Here is a 23,862-nt window from a genome sequence, read left to right as displayed (position 1 = left end):
CAATCCAAAAATTATGTCAAGACCAGGTCATAGTCCTGGTACCGTTGTCACAACAAGGGCGGGGTTTTTATTCAAGCCTCTTTGTTGTTCCGAAGACGGACGGCTCGGTCAGACCGATCTTAAATCTAAAAGATCTGAATTTCTTCCTGAAAAGGTTCAAGTTCAAGATGGAATCACTTCGGGCGGTGATTGCCAGTCTGGAGGAGGGGGACTACTTGGTGTAGGTGGACATAAAGGATGCTTACCTGCATGTTCCCATTTATCCTCCTCACCAGGCTTATCTGAGATTCGCGATTCAGGATTGCCATTACCAATTCCAGACGTTACCTTTCGGTCTCTCTACGGCGCCGAGGATATTCACCAAGGTGATGGCGGAGATGATGGTCCTCCTTCGTCAGAAAGGAGTCAATATAATCCCTTATCTGGACGACCTCCTGATAAAGGCGAGATCCAGGGAGCAGTTATTACAAAACATATCCCTCTCCCTGTCAATACTCCAACAACATGGGTGGATCATAAATTACCCAAAGTCACAGTTGGAACCAACGACAAGGTTGTCTTTCCTCGGGATGATTCTGGACACAGAAGTTCAGAGAGTATTTCTTCCGCTGGAAAAGGCTCTGGAAATCCAGAAAATGGTAAAACAGATATTGAAACCATCAAGTGTGTCGATCCATCAGTGCATTCGGTTGTTGGGGAAGATGGTGGCGGCCTACGAGGCCATACAGTTTGGCAGGTTCCATACCAGAGTATTCCAGTGGGACCTGTTGGACAAGTGGTCGGGGTCACACCTACACATGCACAGAAAAGTAATCCTGTCATCAAAAACCAGGATTTTGCTCCTGTGGTGGTTGCACAACTCTCACCTGCTAGAGGGACGCAGGTTCGGGATTCAGGACTGGGTCCTAGTAACCACGGATGCAAGTCTCCGAGGCTGAGGAGCAGTCTCAGGGAGAAAACTTCCTGGGACGTTGGTCACAACAGGAAGCCTGCCTTCACATAAACGTTGTGGAGCTAAGAGCCATTTACAACGGCCTTCAACAAGCGGTACATCTTCTTCAAGACCGTCCCGTGCAGATCCAGGCGGACAATGTAACAGCAGTCGCATACATAACAGGCAGGGCGGAACGAAAAGCAGAGCGGCAATGGCAGAGGTGACAAAAATCCTCCGCTGGGCAGAAAAACATCTACAAGCTCTGTCGGCAATATTCATTCCGGGAGTAGACAACTGGGAAGCAGACTTCCTCAGCAGACACAATCTCTATCCAGGAGAGTGGGTCCTCCACCAAGAAGTCTTCGCAGAGGTGACAAGTCTTTGGGGAGTTCCTCAAATAGACATGATGGCATCTCGTCTCAACAAGAAGCTTCAGAGATACTATTCCAGGTCGAGAGACCCTCAAGCAGTAGCAGTGGATGCACTGGTGACCCAGTGGGTGTTTCCATCAGTGTATGTTTTCCCTCCACTTCCGCTGATCCCAAAAGTACTCAGGATCATAAGAAAGACAAGGGTTTGAGCAATCTTCATTGCCCCAGACTGGCCAAGAAGGGCTTGGTACCCAGATCTTCAGCAGTTACTCATAGGAGATTCTCGGCCTCTACCTCCTCGGGAGGTCCTGCTGCAGCAGGGGCCGCGTGTGTACCAAGACTTACCGCGGCTACGTTTGACGGCATGGCTGTTGAGCGCCGTATCCTAGCCAGGAAGGGTATTCCTAAGGAGGTCATCCCCACCCTTATTCAGGCCAGAAAGGGAGTAACGTCAAAACATTACCACCGTATTTGGAGAAAATATGTGTCTTTGTGTGAATCCAAGAAAGCTCCTACGGAAGAGTTTCACTTAGAACGTTTTCTCCATTTTTTGCAGGATGGTGTGGAGACGGGCCTACGATTGGGATCAATCAAGGTCCAGATATCGGCCTTGTCAGTGTTCTTCCAAAAACAATTGGCCTCTCTTCCAGAGGTTCAGACCTTCGTGAAAGGGGTTCTGCACATCCATCCTCCATTCGTGCCTCCAGTGGCACCATGGGACCTTAACGTGGTATTGCAGTTCCTACAATCGGATTGGTTTGAGCCTCTACAAAAGATTTGAAGTTTCTCACTTGGAAAGTGGTGATGCTTTTGGCATCAGCATCCGCAAGGCGGGTGTCTGAATTGGGGGCCTTGTCTCACAAGAGCCCTTACCTGATTTTCCATGAAGATAGGGCAGAGTTGCGAACTCGCCAACATTTTCTTCCAAAGGTGGTTTCTGCTTTTCACATAAACCAACCTATTGTGGTGCCAGTAGTTACTGATACATTCACTGATTCAAAGTCTCTAGATGTGGTTAGAGCTTTGAAAATCTATGTTGCTAGAACAGCTCGTATACGGAAAACAGAGGCTCTGTTTGTCCTGTATGATCACAACAAGATTGACTGTCCTGCTTCCAAGCAGACTATTGCACGTTGGATTAGAAATACGATTCAGCAAGCTCATACTACGGCTGGATTGCCGTTACCGACGTCGGTAAAGGCCCAGTCCACTAGGAAGGTGGGCTCATCCTGGGTGGATGCCCGGGGGCTCTCGGCATTACAACTTTGCCGAGCAGCTACTTGGTCAGGGTCAAACACATTTGTTAAGTTCTACAAGTTTGACACCTTGGCCGATGAGAACCTAAAGTTTGGTCAGTCGGTGCTGCAGGGTCATCCGCACTCTCCCGCCCGTACTGGAGCTTTGGTATAGACCCCATGGTCTTGATGTCGTCCCCAGCATCCTCTAGGACGTATGAGAAAATAGGATTTTTATAACCTACCGGTAAATCCTTTTCTCCAAGTCCGTAGAGGATGTTGGGCGCCCGTCCCAGTGCGTACTTTACCTGCAGTTTAGTTATTACAGTTACACAAGTTGTGTTATTATGGTTTTAGCATGTTGCTGCAATTAGTTCATGCCTGTTGGCGTGTGTTATGTTGAATACCATGTGTACGGCATGGTTGAGGGTGTGAGCAGAGCCGGATTAAGGCTATGGGGGGCCCGGGGCACTTCAGACAATGGGGCCCCTAATAAAGAGGCAGGCAGATGAATTATATATATATATATATATATATATACACACACACACATACATACATACATACATACATACATACATACATACATATACATACACACACATATACAGTGGTCGAAATGGGAATTTTGAAGTGAGGGTATGGAAAAAAATTCCAGGGTGTACTGTTGCGCACGTCAAAGGCGTGTGCGCTGAAAAAGGGGCGTGTCCTTAAGAGGCACTGGATGTGAGGGAGGACACATGGCGGAGGAAAGACTGAGGGGGCATTGGCTTAGATGGGGGATACAGAGTGGGAGGAGGACATAATGGGGAGAGTGGCAGAGGAAGGGGGGTTGCTGGGTGGGAGAGGGACATATTGGGTATTGGGACACTGGTTGGGAGAGGATACACGGTGGGAGAGGGATATATTGGCTATTGGGACACTGGGTGGGAGAGGATGCAGGGTGGGAGAGGGATATATTGGCTATTGGGACACTGGGTGGGAGAGGATGCAGGGTGGGAGAGGGATATATTGGGGATAGGGACACTGGGTGGGAGAGTGTTGCAGAGTGGGAGAGGGGCACCAGGTGAGAGGGGGGATGCAGGGTGTGAATAGGACATATTGGGGAGAGGGAAAGAGGAAGAGAATGGGAGAGGGTGGGAGAGGGACACCAGGTGAGAGGGGGTTGTGCAGGGTGAGAGAGGACACAGGGTGAGAGGGGGGTGTGCAGGGTGGGAGAGGACACAGGGTGAGAGGGGGGTATGTAGGGTGGAAGAGGACACAGCGTGAGAGAGGGGTGGGAGAGGACACAGCATGAGAGGGGGTGTGCAGGGTGATAGAGGGGTGTGCAGGGTGGGAGAGGACGCAGGGGGAGAGAAGGGGTGTGCAGGGTGAGAGAGGACGCAGGGTGAGAGGGGGGTGTGCAGGGTGGGAGAGGACGAAGGTGGAGAGAGGGGGGGGTGCAGGGTGGGAGAGGATGCAGGTGGAGAGAGGGGGGTGTGCAGGGTGGGAGATTACACAGGTGGAGAGAGGGGGGTGTGCAGGGTGGGAGAGGACGCAGGTGGAGAGAGGGGGTGTGCAGGGTGAGAGAGAACGCAGGGTGAGAGGGGGGTGTGCAGGGTGGGAGAGGATGCAGGGGGAGAGAGCGGGTGTGCAGGGTGATAGAGGACACAGGATGAGAGGGGTGTGTGCAGGGTGGGAGAGGAGACAGCGTGAGAGGGGGGTGTGCAGGGTGGCAGGGTGATAGAGGGGTGTGCAGGGTGGGAGAGGATGCAGGGTGAGAGGGGGGTGCAAGGTGAGAGGGGGGTGTGCAGGGTGGGAGAGGACGCAGGGTGAGAGGGGGGTGTGCAGGGTGGGAGAGGATGCAGGGTGATAGCGGGGTGTGCAGGGTGATAGTGGGGTGTGCAGGGTGAGATAGAACACAGGGTGAGAGGGGGGTGTGCAGGGTGAGAGGGGGGTGTGCAGGGTGGGAGAAGACGCAGGGTGAGGGGGGTGTGCAGGTTGGGAGAAGACACAGGGTGAGGGGGGGTGCAGGTTGAGAGAAGATGCAGGGTGAGGGGGGTGTGCAGGTTGAGAGAAGACGCAAGGTGAGGGTGGTGTGCAGGTTAGGAGAAGACACAGGGTGAGGGGGGGGTGCAGGTTGGGAGAAGATGCAGGGTGATTGGGGGGGTGCAGGGTGGGAGAAGAACATATACGATGTTTTTGATTTAATACTAAAGCCTACCAGTAAGTTCACTGTGTGGCTCCAGCGGCGGCAGGAACCGGGTTCACCGTGCACCCCATGTGAGAGCCCGGCGGCGGCAGGAAAAAGAACAAGCAGCACCGCGGGAGTCCGGCAGCAGCAGCAGGGACGAGTGCCGGGCGCATCGCACGTGGGCGCCCGGCGGTAGTGCAGCAGGCTGGCCACTTCCTCCGCCTCCTGCTGCACTCAGCTGTCCTGTCCTGACATCTATGCGGCGCCGGCGGCTACGAGTATGCCTGCCAGTGCCGAGGGGATCCTGGAGCGCTGCAGATCGGATCGGTAAAGATCCGACCTGTGGCGGATGGCAGGGGGCCCTTTTAGAAAGGGGGGCCTGGGGTACTTAGCCCCAGGAACCCCCCCTTAATCCGGCTCTGGGTGTGAGTTGGTAGATATCTCACCACTAGTTAAGTAATTCCTTTCCTCGAAATGTCAGTCTCCGTGAGCACAGTTCCTACAACTGAGGTCTGGAGGAGGGGCATAGAGGGAAGAGCCAGTTCACACCCAATGAAAAGTCTTTAGAGTGCCCATGTCTCCTGCGGATCCCGTCTATACCCCATGGTCTTGATGTCGTCCCCAGCATCCTCTACGGACTAGGAGAAAAGGATTTACCGGTAGGTTATCAAAATCCTATTTTTTTAGCACTTCATTATTCTCAACTGGGACTGCAGTGTGGCCCTATGTTTCAAGCTCCAAAAAGCAGTGCTTTTGTGAGTTTGAACGCAAAGGCTGCATCCATCCACCGATAGTGGTAACCGGTTTATTCTTATGGAGGCATTATCTCAAGGGGGACTGCAGTCTGGGCCAAGCTCCAACAGTGTCACTTTTATGAAGCTTGGCACCAAAGGCTGTAGATGACATGCCTATGGAGGCATTTTTTGGAGGAGAGCGATTTTGCCGTCTCCATCCTCTGCTGAAGTATTTTGGTAAATGCTTTCATATGTACAGATGCGTCCTTCCTCATCCAGCTTACATACCTAATACGTTGTGGTACAGCGTGCTTGAGAGCTGCCAGCTCCCGTGTGTCTCAGACAATGGCGAGCATCTTTTTCCCCCCCTGAAAATGCGCTGAAAGCTCTGTCCCTGTGAATATTGAAAACATAGGAGGAATGATCATGTGTAAATGTATTATTCCCACCTCAATAAGGATTGCTTATTCGTAGCACGGCTGCGATTATTAATACGTACACCCCTTAGGAACTTAGGGGTCCAATTATGAAGCAGTGAAAAGTGTGGAGAAGTGAGCCAGTGGAGAAGTTGCCCATGGCAACCAATCAGCATTGAAGTAACATTTATCATTTGCATACTATACAATTGTACGGAGCAGCTGATTGGTTGCCATGGGCAACTTCTCCACAGGCTCATTTCTCCACTCTTTTCACTGCTTCATGAATAGACCCCTTAATCTGGGACAATAGTAATATATATATATATGGTAGCTTTAATGTATTCTACTTTTCAACAGTAACTACTGCTCTTCTCCTCATGTCATATTTTCATTCACTGTCTTTTGGTGGAGAAACATGCCACCCTCATTATTGAACATTTTATCAGCTGTCTTTAGCTTTTCTGCATTCCACTTCATGTTCTGCAAGCAATTAGCCCTGATCTCAAACCACGATGGGCTCTCCTCTTCCCCCATTACCCATTGCGTGTCATTGTGGTTGTGTAACACACCTCTACAAAGAACTGTTTGTCTTTCAAATTCATTTGAAAAATATTGTTTGTTTTTCTGTATTTCCTGTTGATCTACAGATAACTAGCTTTTGCTATATGATTGCTATATGTTTAAGTATAATTGCCTTTTTTTTTTTTTAACAAGACCATATTTGAATGTACAGTATATGTAAAATAATATGATGTTTATTGTTTCTCGAATTTTGTCCTTTTTGTCCTTTTCCTTGAATATATTGTAAGTTAAAGGTTGTACAAGGACACTTTTCTTTCTTCCTTGTTTATGAGAAGTGCATTATCATCTTGCATATAAAAATGACTTTTATGCATTACACTTCTGCTCAGGAATTTCTGAAACAACACACACAGTAATCGGTGGATTGCGTAGGCAGGCAGCTACTCAGTTTGTCAATGTGATCCTCACGGGACGACCTACAGAAGTTCACAGGATGTCAACATATTTTTTTTTTTTTTTCCAATAATTGTAAATGATACTTAATTATATTTTGTTGAAGTAAAATTTATAACATGTCTTAGCCCACCCTTCAATTTTCTGTTTGAATTTTGATACTGAACAGTGCTTGCCTGTCCCCTGGTGGTTGTTTCTAGTTAGGAAACTGTAAACCAGTTAAACACATGAAATTTACATGTGGGTGCTACTTGTGACTGGTCTTTTGCAAGGCAATATTTTACTGTATGATATCAATTAATTACAGATCAAAGCTGTGTCTTACATCACACACACACACACACACACACACACACACACACACACACACACACACACACCTATTAATTATATTTTACAAACTACTGTACATAGACTATATATTGGCTCAGATATGGGAATAACTTTTTTTTTCTATTATATGAAATTTCGTTTTACTGTACACATGTGATTTTCATACAGCAATTTTACAGTTTAGAATAAATGATTTAACACAATAGTAAATTGAATAAAGTGTTTATATCGTTTCTCACTAGGAGCCCTGACCTTCTGAGATCAGAAGGCTCTTTTTCCATTGAAGGTCGACACTCATCTACAGACTCAAATAAAGCTTCCAGTGGTGATGTGTCTCCATATGACAATAATTCCCCAATTCTGTCTGAACGATCTGCAGTTGCAAGACAAGAAAATAACTCTGAGAAACTCTTTAAGACTGCAGAACATCATAGCTTGGTTAGCCATTTACTGTCCAAGACAAAGGAAAATGCAGCGGCACAATTGTGTTTGAAAGGTATGGCTATCTTTTTTTCTGCTTTTAGTAGTTGTGATAAACACTCTACACAAACTGAAGTCAGATATTTGTTGGGCTATGTGATATCTTTTTGTACATGTAAGTAATGGGCACACAACATAATCAACTTTTACATTTGAAGAAACATCCCATGCTCTTGTTCCCTCTTCTTCACTTTCAGTTTTCTTTTATCAATTTAGGAGCGAACAGGGCGAATTGTTGTTGCAATGGCGTGGAAATGCTGGCACATCCCATCTTGCCACGGGCTAGGAATTTTACAGCACCAGGCCCCCTTACCCCACCCTCTCCCTACCCCTCCAACTTCTCTCCATCTTATCCTTACATCCTGCTGACTCTGACTTCCTTCTTCCCAGTTTCTGGAGATTAAGTCATGACACTTCTCTGGTCCTCCCCTCCTTTTACCTCCCCTTGACCGTATCCCCTCCTGCCTTCTCTGCTCCCTCTCTCCTGTGTATAATCTTTTCATGCTTACTTAAGCATGCACATTGTCTTCAAGCCTTATCACCTTTCTTTCCTCCCACTCACTGCTTGACCTACATTCACCCTCTCCACTGTACAGAAACTGTCCTTACAAAAGTCAGTATTGACCTTCTTGCGGTCAAAGCCAAGGGCTACTTCTCTTTGCTTATTCTCCTTGACCTGTCCATTGTTTTTGGCATCATGGCTTACCCCATCCTCCTGCAAATCCTTCAGTCCTTTGGTCTTTGTGACACGGCCCTCTCCTGGCTGTCCTCCTAACTCTGTCAGCCCTTTCTCTGTCTCTTCTCATGGCTCATGCATTACCAGTAGGTGTTCCTCTGTTCTTGGGGGGTGATTCAGACCTGATTGCTGGGCTGCAAACTTTGCTGCCCTGCATTCGGATAGTCGCCGCCTCCAGGGGGAGTGTAAATCTGCCGTGCAAGTGTGCGATCCCATATGTACGCAGAGCTGCAAAAATCCACTTTGTGCAGTCTGTGCACAACCCAGGACTTACTTCTACAGTGCGATGAGAACAGGCTGATCGGGGCCGGAGCTGACGTCAGACACCCTCCCTGACAACACTTGGACATGCCTGCGTTTTTCCGGACACTCCCAGTAAACAGTCAGTTACCACCCACAAACGGCTTTCTCCTGTCAATCTCCTTGCGAACGCCCATGCAATCGGATTTTTCTGACCATCCCGTCGCTGACAGGCAATGCCCTTTGTTGTTGTCTGACGCTTGTGCCCATTGCGGTGCGTGGCAGTGACTGACCTGAGAGCAGTGATCAGGTCTGACTCACCCCCATGGTCCACTATTTTTCTCCCTCTATACATCCTCCCTAGGGAAGCTCATCAGGGCTTTTGGACTCCAATATCATCACTATATTGATGACACTCAGATGTACATCTCTCCTGTACTCCCCCCTCTCTCTTCACTGGTGTCTCCAACTGTCTCTCTGTTATTTCCTCCTGTATGTTTCAGAACTTTCTAAAATGTAACATGTCTAAAGGTGCATATACACAGTGAGATAAATCGGTAATATTTTGACTATATAGTCACAATCTTAAGGAAAGTTAGTGCACATCTCAAGGTGTTTGTCAGCTTGCAATCTCAATGCGTGGTCCCGTGGGGTCGGTATCACAAGGCTAGATAGACTGTGCAGGCAATCTTGACTATCTAGTATACTATCTAGTACAAAGCCTAGTCAAAATCGTACATAGACAAAATCGAAAGTACAGAGAGTCAAAATCTGTGCTATCTGGGCTCTGGGGGAGTTCAAGGGAAATCGCCTAGTCAAAATCGGCATAGCAAGGATCTCATCGTGTGTATGCACCTTAAGACTGAGCTGATTGTCTTCCATCCCTCCTTAATTCTCGCTTGATTTCACTATCCATTAACAACCACCCCATCTCATCTATCCCACTAGTTTGCTGTCTTTGAGTTGGCATTGATTCTGACCTCAACTTCAAACAACACATTCAGTCCCTCTGCCTGTCTTATCACTTATACCTTTGTAATATCTCCAGGATCAGACCTTTTCTCACCTAATAGGAAACAAAGACCTTCATCCACTCACTGGTTAGCACTTGACTGGAATATTGCAACCTCCTCTTACTGGCCTCCCTGGCTTCCACCGTTCTCCATTCCAATATGTCCTCTATGCTTGTGTTTGGCTCATCCTCCTCTCCAAAGGAAATGTTTCTGCCTCCCATGCTCTTCACTGGCTCCTTCCCTTCAGAATCCAATCTAAACTCCTCACACTCGTCTATAGAGCCCTCCCCAATCCACTCCCCATGAAGCAATGTTTATATAGCTAGTATTGTATCCCAAGTTCTGTAATGTTTTGCACTATAAGTATTTTTTTCATAATAAAAATAATAATTATAGGTATGCAAACACAAATCTGCCAGTTCAGAGTTACGGTAAGTGCGTCCATATGACTAATTGAGCTGACCCTTTTCAGTCCCTCCTCTGATGTAATTATATTTATAAGGCTAGCTTTAGCTATACTTAGCAAAAACACAACAGTTACAGCATTGTACAGCTTCACTACAGTATATTCTGTCTTTAATGTATGTTGAGTTGCTTTATTTAGAATGAATGTGTGATATATAATTAATCTTTTTCTTTATTTGCAGAAGCTCCAGAAGAAAACTTGGATATTTGGGGAACATGGCACACAACACTAAAATCAGCCTCAAAAGATCAAGGAATAACAGGTAACGTATTAATGTCCTTAAGGGTCCTACAGTATTTACTACTATACGGTGATATTCAGCTAATGGCTGATGCTGGCTGGCAGCAGTAAGTAAGAGGATTCTCACCATTTAGCTAGGTAGTCAAAGGGCCTTCTGTACTTTCAGTTACACTTTTGTGGAAAATATTTACAAAAAAATGTTCAGAATGTATACATACACTACACTCAAATTGAATTTAAACATTTCACTCCGAATCCAGAACACAAATACAGATCAGTAATCAATCAAGAGTGAGGTCATAAGCAATATAGAAAGGCATATAGCATACATGGTATAAAAAAGAAAAGAACGAGAGGGGGGGGGGGGGGCAAAAGAGGTACAGGTGGATGAAGAGAAGGCAAAATATGGGGAGGGGGGGGGGGAGTTGATCAGCATCAATGGAGAATATGGTTTTCATGCAAAAGTTTGCAAAGCATAAAAGATTGGTAAATTCCAGAGGCCCAGTAACTCTGGTTACATGTCTGGTGGGGTTGCGGTCAGGGGTTAAAGTGGGGGAAAACGAAGTTCCACCACCTGCAATTTTAGGTGGAACTAGTTCCACCTCCTCCACGGCCTTGCCAAGTAATTCATAACGTGTATAAGCAGTACCCCTGTGTAGCTTAATGTGAATAAAGGGCAATACTGAGTGACAATGTAAATAAGGGCCACTACTAAATTGTGCTAATGTATGGCCTAATTTGAATTGGGATTACTATTTTGTAACCATGTCACTACTTTGTGAGTCCACTGTTCCTTTATAAAAGTGTGGGAGGTAGTGCATACATTTATAGTTTGCGGGAGTAGGGTGGTTTCCAAAAACCCTAGCACTGGCCCTGGCTCCACCTAATAGGAGGTGGGGGGGGGGGTAAATATGAGTTCCACCAACTCTCCAGGACCACTTTAAGCCCTGATTGCAGTCATGTAGGTGTTATAGTCATACGTGGACTTATAGACTAGCCAAGGAAACCAGGTGCTGCTGAATTAGAAGGCTTATCTGTAGAGGAAGCTAGGATATCTTCCATTTATATGGAGTAATCAGTCTTGTAAAACTACTCTTTGCACGTAGGAGAATTCCAAAATATTGGTATAACTGAATGAGCGGCATTACCCAGGTGATGAAGCAACGACTTTTTATATTTAGCCACAGACAATGGAGAGTGGTTCAGTAGCCAAAAAGCGGGGTCAATAGGCAAGGACATAGTTAGAATTTGCTGGGAAATGGCGATAACATCTGGATGCCCGTGTTCTTAATGAATTTATAGGTTGGATTCTAATGAGAATTAGCTCAGGTAACAAAATGACTTCCCCCTGCTGTGAGTCGGTGATGGAATGTGGATGTCCTGTACACCAAATTCAGTTAATACTTTTAGCTTTTGTTTTCAAATAAAAAAATGACACACAGCAAGATACACTAGTTACAATGAGCGTTCCAAATCACGGCCTTCCAGGTACCCAGCTAGGCATCGGAGCAAGTGCAGGGCTATGGGAAGTGAGATGCCACATACAGTATGTAGTTCATTGCTGAAAGTTGATTCACAGTGCATGTACAGACCGCAGACAGGGTGCGTTGGACAACCACTTCAGCTATAGTTGGTCATTCCGAGTTGTTCGCTCGCTAGCAGTTTTTAGCAGCCGTGCAAACGCTAAGCCGCCTCCCACTGGGAGTGTATTTTAGCTTAGCAGAAGTGCGAACGAAAGGATCGCAGAGCGGCTGCAAAATAATTTTGGGCAGTTTCAGAGTAGCTTCAGATCTACTCAGCGCTTGCGATCACTTCAGACTGTTCAGTTCCTGTTTTGCTGTCACGAACACGCCCTGCGTTCGCCCAGCCACGCCTGCGTTTTCCCTGGCACGCCTGCGTTTTTTCAAACACTCCCTGAAAACGGTCAGTTGACACCCAAAAACGCCCTCTTCCTGTCAATCGCTCTGCGGCCAGCAGTGCGACTGAAAAGCTTCGCTAGACCTTGTGTGAAACTACATTGTTCGTTGTAATAGTACGATGCGCGTGCGCATTGCGCCGCATACGCAGAAGTGCAGTTTTTTTGCTGGATCACTGCGCAGCAAACAAAATCAGCTAGCGAACAACTCGGAATGACCCCCATAGTACCTTAGGACCATCAGTGATGTGCATTTAGTGAAGGGAAATTTCATCCTGTGATTGGTTAATCGCAATGTTAATAAAATGTGCAGCTACAAGAAATCTGACATAGGGGTAAATCACTCACAATAAAAGCTTTATATAAACCGTATTCACTTTGCATAATATTCTGAAACTTTTCTGTATTCTTTATAAATGTATTTTTGTATTGATGGTGTTTTAGACAATGAGCCTGGTGTGCATGTGGAATTAAATGACACAGCATGATTACAGCTCAGTCTACACTACCTTTAGCTCTGATAAACCTCTCACATGTCACATGTTAGGTATTGTTACTGTATTTTAGCTTCAGTGGTCCTGTCAAATTACACTGTGATGATAAATGACATTATCCAGGAATCAAGATTCATATTTTTAGAAGACAAATAAAACTACCCTATCTAAACATCTTTGTTCTTACTTTATAATCCCATGTAGGATGCAGTTAGTGAATCTAGTATACTATTGCCAATGAGTAACAACTGATTTCATTTAGCAATAAATTGTGAAGTTGCCATTCAACATTCCATGTTTCAAGTATATTACTTCCATTGTTTGCTCATCATTTATAGACTAATTAAAAATAGAATATTCTTTATGGGGCTTTCATATTCAGCTTATTTAATTTATTTGTTTGTACATGTTTTTCTGGAATGTTATCTGTCTAGCTGTCTTTTACTAAATTCATATTATCTGAGTTTATTCTTGTTGGCCTTTAAAATTATACAGACCACCTATGCTTTCTATAATATTTGGATTGTTGACCTTACATTCATTGGGGATGTGGTCAGGATCCCAATAGTCAGGATCCTGACAGCAGGATCCCGGCGGTAAGTACTGGGGGTTAGGCATTAGGGGAAGAGTTAAGCTGCAGGGGTAGGGGTGGGCTAGGGTAAAGGGGGGTACACACGGAGAGATCCGTACTTATTTTCTAAGCAATCTGACTAGATTGCTTAGAAGTTAAGCACGGATCTCTCTGTGTGTATGCCCATAGCGATGCGCGGCCCCGCGCGTCACTATCGCCGGTTCTAGATTGTGCCGGCAGGCAGGCACAATCTGGCAGGTCGCTCACTTCATCGCTGTGTGAGGTGAGCGGTCCCTCCGCCCTCGCTCTGCACACATCGAGTGCTGTGCGGGGGGAGAGATGTGTGCTGAGCGGTCCGAGCTAGATCGCTCAGCACACATCTCTCAGTGTGTACCCCCCTTAAGGCTGCGTGAGGGGGCGCAGTTAAGGTTAGGCTGTGGGAGGGGTGGGGTAGAGTTAAGCTGCGGGAAAGGGTGGGTTTGAGATAAGGGGCAGGGTTTAAATACTTAGCAGGATCCATTGGGATTTTGATTTTGGGAGGCCGCTGTCATTGTACATATCGTTCATAGTGAATGTTCTGTAAAACTCAATATAGAAGCCTGTGCCTTTGTATTGATCATGTGACATCAAAATCATCAACGATTTCCCTGAGTGAAACAAAGGTTCAAGACTTGTTGCGTGATATAATTACGTATTGACTTCTTTTTTCAATAAATGTAATTTGTTTTCTAGGTTCATATGGGAACATCTATGAGAGTAGCTCTTTGCAACAAGGACAGTGTTCTCTTTCCCATGGCAATCTAACACAGAACTGGCCTTTGTGTAAAAACTCTTCAGTTGAAGCAGACAATGGTAAGCCAAACATACGAAGGACACACACATCCACTGCCATCCCGGAGTGCAGGCCTCACAGTACATTGATGCGTGTTAGTAGTACCCCTCAAACAGAAACATCCAAAAGAAACCTTGAACACAAGTCGAGATGTGATCAACACATGGTCTCAAGCAGTACAGAAGACATCACTGAGGACAATGCACAGATAACCTGCACTCAGAATAGACCACCACCTTTAAATTTACGACATTCTGACATCAATAGAAATGAAGCAAGACTCCCTCCACCCTATCCTGGTTCAGTAAAACAAAGTGTTGCACAGCCTCATCGATCACCAGTGTATTCAGCAGAGCAGGCCATATGGAGACTGCCAAGATCTGAGACTGTTGATGGGACATCTTTAGACAGGACTCCATCCACTGAACATTCTGTTCAAAACAGACAAACTTCATTGAAAACCCCAGCCAATAACCAAAACACTAAGAACTTGACTGACCCAGACTGGCAAGAGTGGCAAAGAGAAAGATGGCAGATATGGGAACTTCTGTCTACTGATAACCCAGATACACTACCGGAGACACTAGTATGACGCTTCAGGCATAAAACTAACAGATACAGACTTTGGTATTGCTAAGGGACTGAAACAAAGAATGAAATAGTTGAAACTGTTCTTTTTATTTTTTTACACAATTTTAATTTTGATTTAAGAAAAAACAAAACACATCTGTACTCTTGGGGCTTTTATTCTTGAAACCATATTGAAATATCACTGCCAACTTTCCAATTTCTTTATCTACTTATTGTCAAAGAATACCATTAATACAGTTGTTTTCTTCGGATGACATGTGGAATGGAAAATGCAGCTTAGCAGACTTGTAGGTTTATGATATTTATACGTATACATTCCCTAAAACTCGTATATTCTATAATAGGCTGTAACTTTTGAACACATACAGAAAAATAAATGAACAAAATAGCCCTTTTAGCTCTTCTCTGCACTTCGTGCCATGATAATTATAACATTTTTATAAAATATGCACAAGCTGGTTTGTGTGCTTTGAAACTATTTTTAGTAATAGACAGTGATCAGTTCCTTTTATGTTTTGCTTTGAAGACTGGCAGAATAAATGCATTTTTGGGCACAAATATAACTAAAGCAGGCGTATGCCATGCCCACGTAATTGTGTACAGTAGAAAGTGATTCATTCAATAGGTCAGAGTTCAAGTGGACCCTACATACAAAAGGATTCAAGCAGCAGGGGTCTTGTGTGTAAACTATGGTAACCCTCCTGTGCTTTACTGCCCTGGCATGTATATGCTGGCATCCGGAGCACTGCTGTGGGTAAGCACAGTTATCATACACCTTATATATACTTAATATATACATATATAAATATTTATCTTGTGTCGTTTCCTGTCACATTAGCCAACAATAAACTGGAATAACTGTAGATTTATATATATATATATATATATATATATATATATATATATATACTTTCAATTTGGCAAGGCATTTGAAATAATATTGCTTTTCACGTTAGTCCAGTATTGGAGATCTTGCAAATAAAAAATGCTGAAATGATTTGTGGTTTTAAAGCATGGTCTACTTGCTGCTTGTTAATGTTTTGGTGACTTGCCTGCTAGCCTAATATTTACCATTGAGGAATTATACAGGCTGCTCATCCTCCAACCCTTTTGTCCTTGGTACCGGTTTCCATGGTGCAGTTATTACTGCAGTGTTATTGGCTGGTCTCTTTGGACAAGCCATTTGCAGAGCAGTATGTTATGGAGGTGTAAATACATACATTTTCATAGCTGATGAGGTGCCGGCGTTCATATGACGACACTGGCATCCTGATGCTGAGATTCTGCCACCCCCACAAGGTGCCGGCGTTCATATGACGACACTGGCATCCTGATGCTGAGATTCTGCCCCCCCCCCCCACCCCCACACAGCCTAACCCTTGCATTCCCATTCCCCGCAGCCTAGCCCTAACCCCTTCCCCACCCTGCCAATGCCTTGCAGGTGGAAGTCATTCGGGATTCCGTTGCTGGCATTTAGATCCATGTTGGGATGCCGAGCTGTATCTGTACTCCGATTTCTGAGATGCCAAACACCGGTATCCTGAATGGATCCCGCTGAAATCTGCAACATAGAGACAGAAATGAATGATATGCATGAGCATAGAGAAAATAAGTCGCATACCCTATAAGAATGCTGACAAACTAATGGGAGTATCTGAAGACTACCAAAGATTATTGGATCTTTACTGTAATTAGTAACAGTATTGTCATTGCTGATCAGTTTCACTTGAACCATGTTTCAATGACTGTCAGCACTGTAAAGACAATAATATATTAATCCAATAAGACAGGCATGGCCAAAGTGTGGCTCTCCAGTTGCTGTGAAACTACAAGTCCCAGCATGCCCTGCCACAATTTTTCTACTATTTAATGCTAAAACAGTGGCCGGGCATCATGGGATGTGTAATTTCGCAACAGCTGGAGAACCATAGGTTGGCCAGGCCTGCAATATGATACTGTTGCCATATATGTATTTTTTTAAATTACCAGGGTCCTTTATCTATGTTCGTTGATGTTAGTAGTCTTACATTTAAAATGTATTCTTCCCTCTCCTTTAGTGGAAAGCGTGAAAAGCATATTTATTTTAATGGCATTGCATAGATGTGACAGGTACAACAAAACAGTAATTGCTTAAGCATCATACACCGCAGCGCTTCTGTGGTCAGGCCCTGTGTACAGACTTCACATGTAGTATAAGTTCATTCTTTATTAAATATTGGAAAATGTAATATATTGGGTAATTTTTATGTTGTATTGTTAATGTATGTATATGTCTCATTGCACATACAGTATAGTTCAGTATTATGCAGGTACTTTATAGCATTATCTAAATATACAAAATGATCCATTCTGATACAAAGTGATAATGAGGGGACATGGCAAGTTGTCATTTTTGTGGTTCCTTTATTTTGTGGTCCAAAGTTAGAAAATAGTTAAAATGTTAAGTCTTAAACTATTAAATCTGTATTTTTTATATCAGGGATTTACACATGGAATACGTGATATTGGCCCTCATTCCGAGTTGTTCGCTCGTTATTTTCTTCGCATCGGTGCGATTAGTCGCAAACTGTGCATGCGCAATGTTCGCAGTGCGCCTGCGCCAAGTAAATTTGCTAAAAAGTTTGGTATTTTACTCACGCCTTAACGAAGAAATTTCTTCGTTCTAGTGATCGGAGTGTGATTGACAGGAAGTGGGTGTTTCTGGGCGGAAACTAGCCGTTTTATGGGTGTGTGCGAAAAAACGCAGCCGTTTCTGGGAAAAACGCGGGAGTGTCTGGAGAAATGGGGGAGTGTCTGGGCGAACGCTGGGTGTGTTTGTGACGTCAAACCAGGAACGAAACTGACTGAACTGATCGCAGAGTAAGTCTCGAGCTACTCAGAAACTGCAAAGAAATTTCTAATCGCAATTCTGCTAATCTTGCATTCGCAATTCTGCTATGCTAAGATTCACTCCCAGTAGGCGGCGGCTTAGCGTGTGTAATGCTGCTAAAAGCAGCTAACGAGCGAACAACTCGGAATAAGGGCCATTGTTGCCTAGAATCACTACAGAAAGCACAAACTGAGTTAGGGTATGCAAATGTACAACAAAGTAAACCCAGAATTTGCTGTGGATGGTGAGGAACTGTGTTCTACGTATGGGGAACATTATATGTGAAACTGTGGTAGTAACCTTGTACACAAGTAGTACAAACTCCATCAATATGAAAGCTAGATCTGATTCAGAAATGCTTGATGGCTGGCTCCACATATGTTTTTAATATGGCACCTCCCACTATGTCATGTACATACCTTCCAACTGTCCCGAACCCAGCAGGAGAGTCCTGCTACTCGGACACTGTCCCGCTGTCCCTCCCACAGGCAGCAGTGTCCTGTGGGCGGGGGGATGGCAGTTGGGGAGGCTTTGATCACCCGCTGCTCTGCAAAGCAGGGAATGATCTCAGAATAGACAATATCTATTCAGTACTGGGAGGTGAGCAGGTGGCTGCCCAGCTGCTCTGGGAGCGCCTGGCACTCCCCAAAATGCCGCACCATGGGTCAGTGCCACAAGGCCACACCCACTCAAGTGAGGTCTCGCCCCTTTATCAGGTCACGCGAGCGTCCCGGCCCCATAAGCCATAAAGTTGGGAGGTATGCATGTATACAGTGGGTATAAAAAGTACTTACGCACTTTTTGAAATTGCAGGTTTTTGTGATTTAAAGGCAGAAATCAGTGATATCATGTGTGACATTTTTTCACCATTTAAGGAAGTACAAGTAATAAACAAAATAGACATTTTTTTATGAAAACTAAGTGAAAGTAGAAAACCTACAAAGTATTACTTTGTTGAATCGCCTTTTGATTTTATTCCAATACTTACATGAAAAGTGTATTTTTCCTTCTCCTTTACTGGAACCCATGAAAAGCATATTTAGGGGGACATTTACTAAGCAGTGATAAGAGCAGAGAAGTGAGCCAGTGGAGAACTTGTCCATGGCAACCAATCAGCACTGAAGTAACATCTATAAATTGCATACTATAAAATGATACAGAGCTGCTGATTAATTGATGAGGCAACTTCTCCACTGGCTCACTTATCCGCTCTTCTCACTGGTTAGTAAATGTCCCCCTTAGTTTATTGACATTGCATAGATATGACAGGTACAACAAAACCAACTTTGCACACCTGGACTTCCACGTAAGCAAAGTTTAAGGTCAGTGAAACCGTGAGAGAATCTCCTGTGCACAGTGCTCTTTAGTTCATTCCACAGGCTTTCACTGGGCTCTGACTGGGCCATTAGAACACTTTAATCTTCCTTTTCTGAAGCCATTCCTTGGTTGACTTAGATGTGTGCTTTTGATCATTATCATGTTGGAAGGTGCAACTACTTGCATCTTCAGCTTTCAGAGGCCAGAATGTTTTGTGTCAAAATATATTGATATTTGGAGCTATTCATTATAAAGATATTATTTTTATAGTACTTCTCTCCCAATAGAATGCAAAGCACTTTACACTCTGCAAAGTGAGGCAGCTATTTTGGGTGCGCTCAGTTGCTATTCTAAGTAATCATTCATATCAGCCCCTTCCCCATTGGAACGTACAGTCTAAATTCTCTACCACAAATACATACTATGGTCCATTTTTGTCAGGAGACAATGGGTTAAATTTTCTAAAGCTTCTAAAACAGAGAATTGGTGATATTGCCCATAGCAACCAATCAGATGCTTTTTATCATTTCTCTATTGCCTTTTAGAATATGGTAGGATCTGATTGGTTGCTATGGGCAGCATCACCAATTCTCTGTTTCAGAAGCTTTAGTAAATTTACCCCAATGAACCTGTCCAGCATGTTTTTGAACTTTGTGTGAGGATACTGGAGTACCTAGAGGAAAGCCACGCAAACACATGGAGAACATACAGAACTGCACACAGATAGTCCCTTAGTGGGACTGGAAGCCAAGACCCCAGTGCAGTGAGGCAATAATGCCAACTACAATGCTATTGTTTTGTCCTACCCCTATAACCTGACTAGAGCCCCTGTGCTATCTGAAGAAAAGCAGTACCAACTGCTGGGTACACACTAGTTAAGTGGACGATGTGGCCGATACCGACACATCATTCACGATATCATCCAGTGTGTATGCACTATGTCACGACATCGCCCGTCGGCCGTGCATGGATTCCGATGGGCGATATTGCCAAATGCAGCATGGCCCTTTCCCCCGGTGCTGTCGCTTGCGGCATCAGCAAGTGTGTATGCACTTGACGATGCCGCCGGCCCACCAAACACGATATTACTGGGTACACACTATTGTATAGCGTGTACCCAGCTAAAGTTTGATGCTGCCAGCATCATGCTTCATGTTAGGTATTGTATGTCTCGATGTTGTGCCAAACATAGCTTTTAGAAGTACGCCCATTAAGGTCTTGGTCTCATCAGACCATAATAAATTTTCCCACATAGTTTGGGATAAGTGAATGTATTATTTTCAAAACTTAGATGAGCTTGGATGTTCTTTTTTTGTTAGATATGGCTTCTAACTTGTAGCATACACATGTGCCGAATACAGAAATGGGTATTGCATGCATGGAGGGACCTGGCTGTTCCTGACAGAAATTCCTACAGCTCTTTTTAGGTGTCTTTTAATACCTTTCAGACATCAGACCTGGGATATTGCCGGGTATAGCATACCCACAAATTCCCGGGTCTGAGTTCCATGACCCTGGTCGCATACCTCCCAACATGACCCTCTCCAGGAGGGACAGAATGCTCTGCTCCTGCACTTCCCTCTTAATTTATGATTGCCATCACCTGTGGTGAAACACCTTTCTTATCCATTAACCTGTTCAAAACAGGTGCCAGCAATCATAAATTAAGAGAAAGGTCCAAAAGCAGAGCATTCTGTCCCTCCTGGACAGGGTCCTGTTGAGAGGTAGGTGGTCAGGAGAAGGGTCGCAGACCTGGGACTCAATCACAGGTTATTTCCTTTCAAACATACCAAAATCCCAGGTTGATACACGCTCACGTGAATTTTGATGCATGTCAGAAAGGCATATACTGTAAGACTCTATGGGGGACATGAACTAAGCAGTGATAAAAGTGGAGAAGTTGCCTATGGCAACCAATCAGCTGCTTTGTATACAGTATGTTTATCGGATGCAACTTATAAGTGTTACGTCAATGCTGATTGGTTGCCATGGGCAACTTCTCCACTAACTCACTTCTCCACTTTTATCACTGCTTAGTACAATTCCCCCTAAGTCGCCTCCCTACAGAGTGTTCTCCCTGTCTTCCCATGAACTTTGCGGGGATATTTTGATCTTTAGAATGTCCTTTTTTTGCCACATTTTCTCCACATTTAGTCTTTGTAGTGTTTTTTGAGAGTGTACATGTAATTCCTTTTAAATAGATTTATAACCCACTCCTGATTTGTTACTTTTTAACAATAAGAATCTAGGGATGTTATGAAAGCTCCTCGTGGAACATGGTTATCACTTTTATGGCTGACAGGTGTGTGCCAATTACCTTTTGGGCATTTGAATGTGTTGGTTAACTGTGAACACAGCTACATTATGAAAGGGTTGGTTCTAAATCCAAGTGGGGTAAGGGACCTCTGACGTCACAAGGGGCGGAGCCATGTCACCAGGGGGAAGAGCCATGATCGAACAGGGTACCCGAAATGTTCGCTCACCACCAGATTACTTAAGGTAGTAGTTGGTGGCGTGGATAGTAGAAAAACTATCCCGCTGGCCTAGCTCCTCCCCCTGGTGATGTGGCTCCTCCCCCTGACATCATAGGTCCTTTAGGCCACTTGAATCTAGCATCTACCATTATGAAAGGGTGTGCACATTTATGCAACCATTGCATTGTAGCCTCTGTATTTCACTTTTTTTTTTAAATATTGCCTGTTTGATTTCTCACTTTAATTTTATTGGGTCAGATGTTACATTAAAGATGGGAAAAGATCTGATATGATTTTTCTTAATTTCAGTGAGGGTGTGTATACATTTTATATTAATGTACATCAACGTTGCCAATCCTTTTTACTGACAATACAACATTAATTTCTAATCAATACATCTTACTGACACATGTTTATGAAATATGGAAATATATTAGAAAAAAGACTTTGTGCAACTTCACTGAAAGGGTTAAGAACACTACTAGACCTGTAACCAATGATATTATATATCTGATATGTACTGTAGTTTAATAACACCATATCAGATTTGTAGATATCCCTTTAATGTTGAACAATGGGTAGAATAGACTGACCGTTGGTATGTTTTGATTCACATGCAAAAGGCATTATTTCCTGGAAATACATACTATGGCATGTCAATATGCTTCAATACATTTTATTTGTCACTAACTAAAAATCTTAAACAATTTGATAGATACAGTCTCACTGGCCCTCTCTACAGTATCCACCACTCAACAAATCTCTGCATGCTTTCTGTACTGTGAGACGTGAACAACAAGAATGCAGTTTTAACTTAGTTTGTGCTTAAACTGTATTGGTTCTACTGAAGATGTAATAAAGTGGTTGGGTTCTTTTACTTTTATTTCTAATTTTGTACTGAAACATGTATCAGTGTGGGAAAATGTACTTTGTATACATCACTGCTGGGAGTTTGAAACATATTGCTGGGCAGTCTGTGTCAGGCGTTTCAGCAGGGAACATGACAACATGTTTGGATGGAAAGGGAATATTTGTGCAAAATAGGTTTCAATAATTATGCTAGTATTTACAATTGTATCTGTTGTTCTGCTACTGTACATAATAGAATTTATGATGGGCACATGCTAGTAAGCTATACACTTTACCTTACTACAAAAAAAAAAAAAAAATCCAAATGCTTAATAAAGAAGAGTAATATGTATAATTTAGTTTCCGTGTCACATGATTTGTTATCATATGTACTTTCCAAACATATTTCTCAATCTATGGCTTATAAAAGTTTTGCTTCATGTTCCATCTTTATAAAATTACTGTGTGAAGACATTGGTGAACTCTTTTTGGGGATGAACAATATTTATTTGCTTCAACTCATCACTTAAGGTTTTAATATCTGAGTCTACTACTGTATTTTATTATTTATTAACAGTTTCTTCTATAGCGCAGCATATTCCGTTGCGCTTTACAATTGGATTAACAGTAATAAAACAAAACTGGGTAATAACAGATCGATATAGAGGTAGGAAGGCCCGGCTCGCAAGCTTACAATCTATAGGGAAATAGGCATTGATACCCAAGGATAGGTGCTACCTATTGCATAATGGTCCACCAAATTGCAAAGGTTCTTAATGGGCTGGTATGGTATGGTCACTGTCACGGACCCCGGCCGCCCCACTCGCAAGCCAAAGCTGCCACCAGCAAAGACTTTTCAACGTATTACGGACGTTGCAGGCGTCTTTAGCTTTACCTGTAACCACAAATCTTAATATCTCAAGAAAAAAAATAAGTAACCTGTACTTCACTTGGCTTGGGTTCAAGAACACAGCAGTCAGAACTAGTTATATTTTTATTATAATTAAGAAATATCTTCGGGTAAAAAGATTACAAAGAATATAAGGAGTTTTAGAAAAGATATACAGGTTACTAGCAGTCTCAATAAACAAAAAGGGAATAAAGAAAATCAGAACCTAATTACTCTAAGGTAGTGCATTAAGATCTGTGTGAGGAAGCTTCACAAAGAAAATAGACATCCATCCATCCAGGCATGGGCAGTCACTTTCATCAGAATGAACAAGGATTTATCAGTGATTCATGTAGTTATAGGCCCCTCAGCACATCAGCCCCCACCTCTTGGAAAGGTTAACCCCTACTCTGCTGGGCCCATTCATATCCAGCAGTGGAAGGTCACTCTCCTTGTAATATCTAAGCATGGAGTTGTGTATTGAAGCTCCAGAGGTTTTTGATGCTAGTCAGGAAATAGAATTTCTGAACATTCCTTTTGGGCAGGGGGCATTTGTCACACTTCCCTCGTCTGTTTACAGAGCCCCCCTGTTGACATAACAAACTAATTGAGCTTATCAGACCTCAATCTCCAGAGCTTCACAATATCTGATTTGAACACATGCTTTTGATGTAAAAATACAATCCCCTTTTACAACGTCATGTCAGGGTCC

The 23,862-nt window shown here is 43.9% G+C and overlaps 1 protein-coding gene across 3 annotated transcripts in view; it reads left to right on the top strand.

The window, feature by feature from the left end:
* Positions 1-22,616, top strand: part of ARHGAP6 (Rho GTPase activating protein 6) — a 401,534-nt gene extending 378,918 nt beyond the window's left edge. For all 3 annotated transcript variants that reach the window (XM_063953494.1, XM_063953492.1, XM_063953493.1), the window contains 3 exons: positions 7,417-7,670; positions 10,291-10,371; positions 14,062-22,616. In XM_063953494.1, the coding sequence (XP_063809564.1) occupies positions 7,417-7,670; positions 10,291-10,371; positions 14,062-14,753 (1,027 nt within the window). In that variant the 3' untranslated portion in view covers positions 14,754-22,616. The remainder of the gene's footprint in view (positions 1-7,416; positions 7,671-10,290; positions 10,372-14,061) is intronic.
* Positions 22,617-23,862: the final 1,246 nt, after the last annotated feature.

Source organism: Pseudophryne corroboree, chromosome 2 (genome assembly GCF_028390025.1).
Source record: "Pseudophryne corroboree isolate aPseCor3 chromosome 2, aPseCor3.hap2, whole genome shotgun sequence".
Taxonomy (NCBI): Eukaryota; Metazoa; Chordata; class Amphibia; order Anura; family Myobatrachidae; genus Pseudophryne; species Pseudophryne corroboree.
Note: the sequence above shows the minus strand (reverse complement) of the source record. Positions and strands in the feature narration are given on the sequence as shown.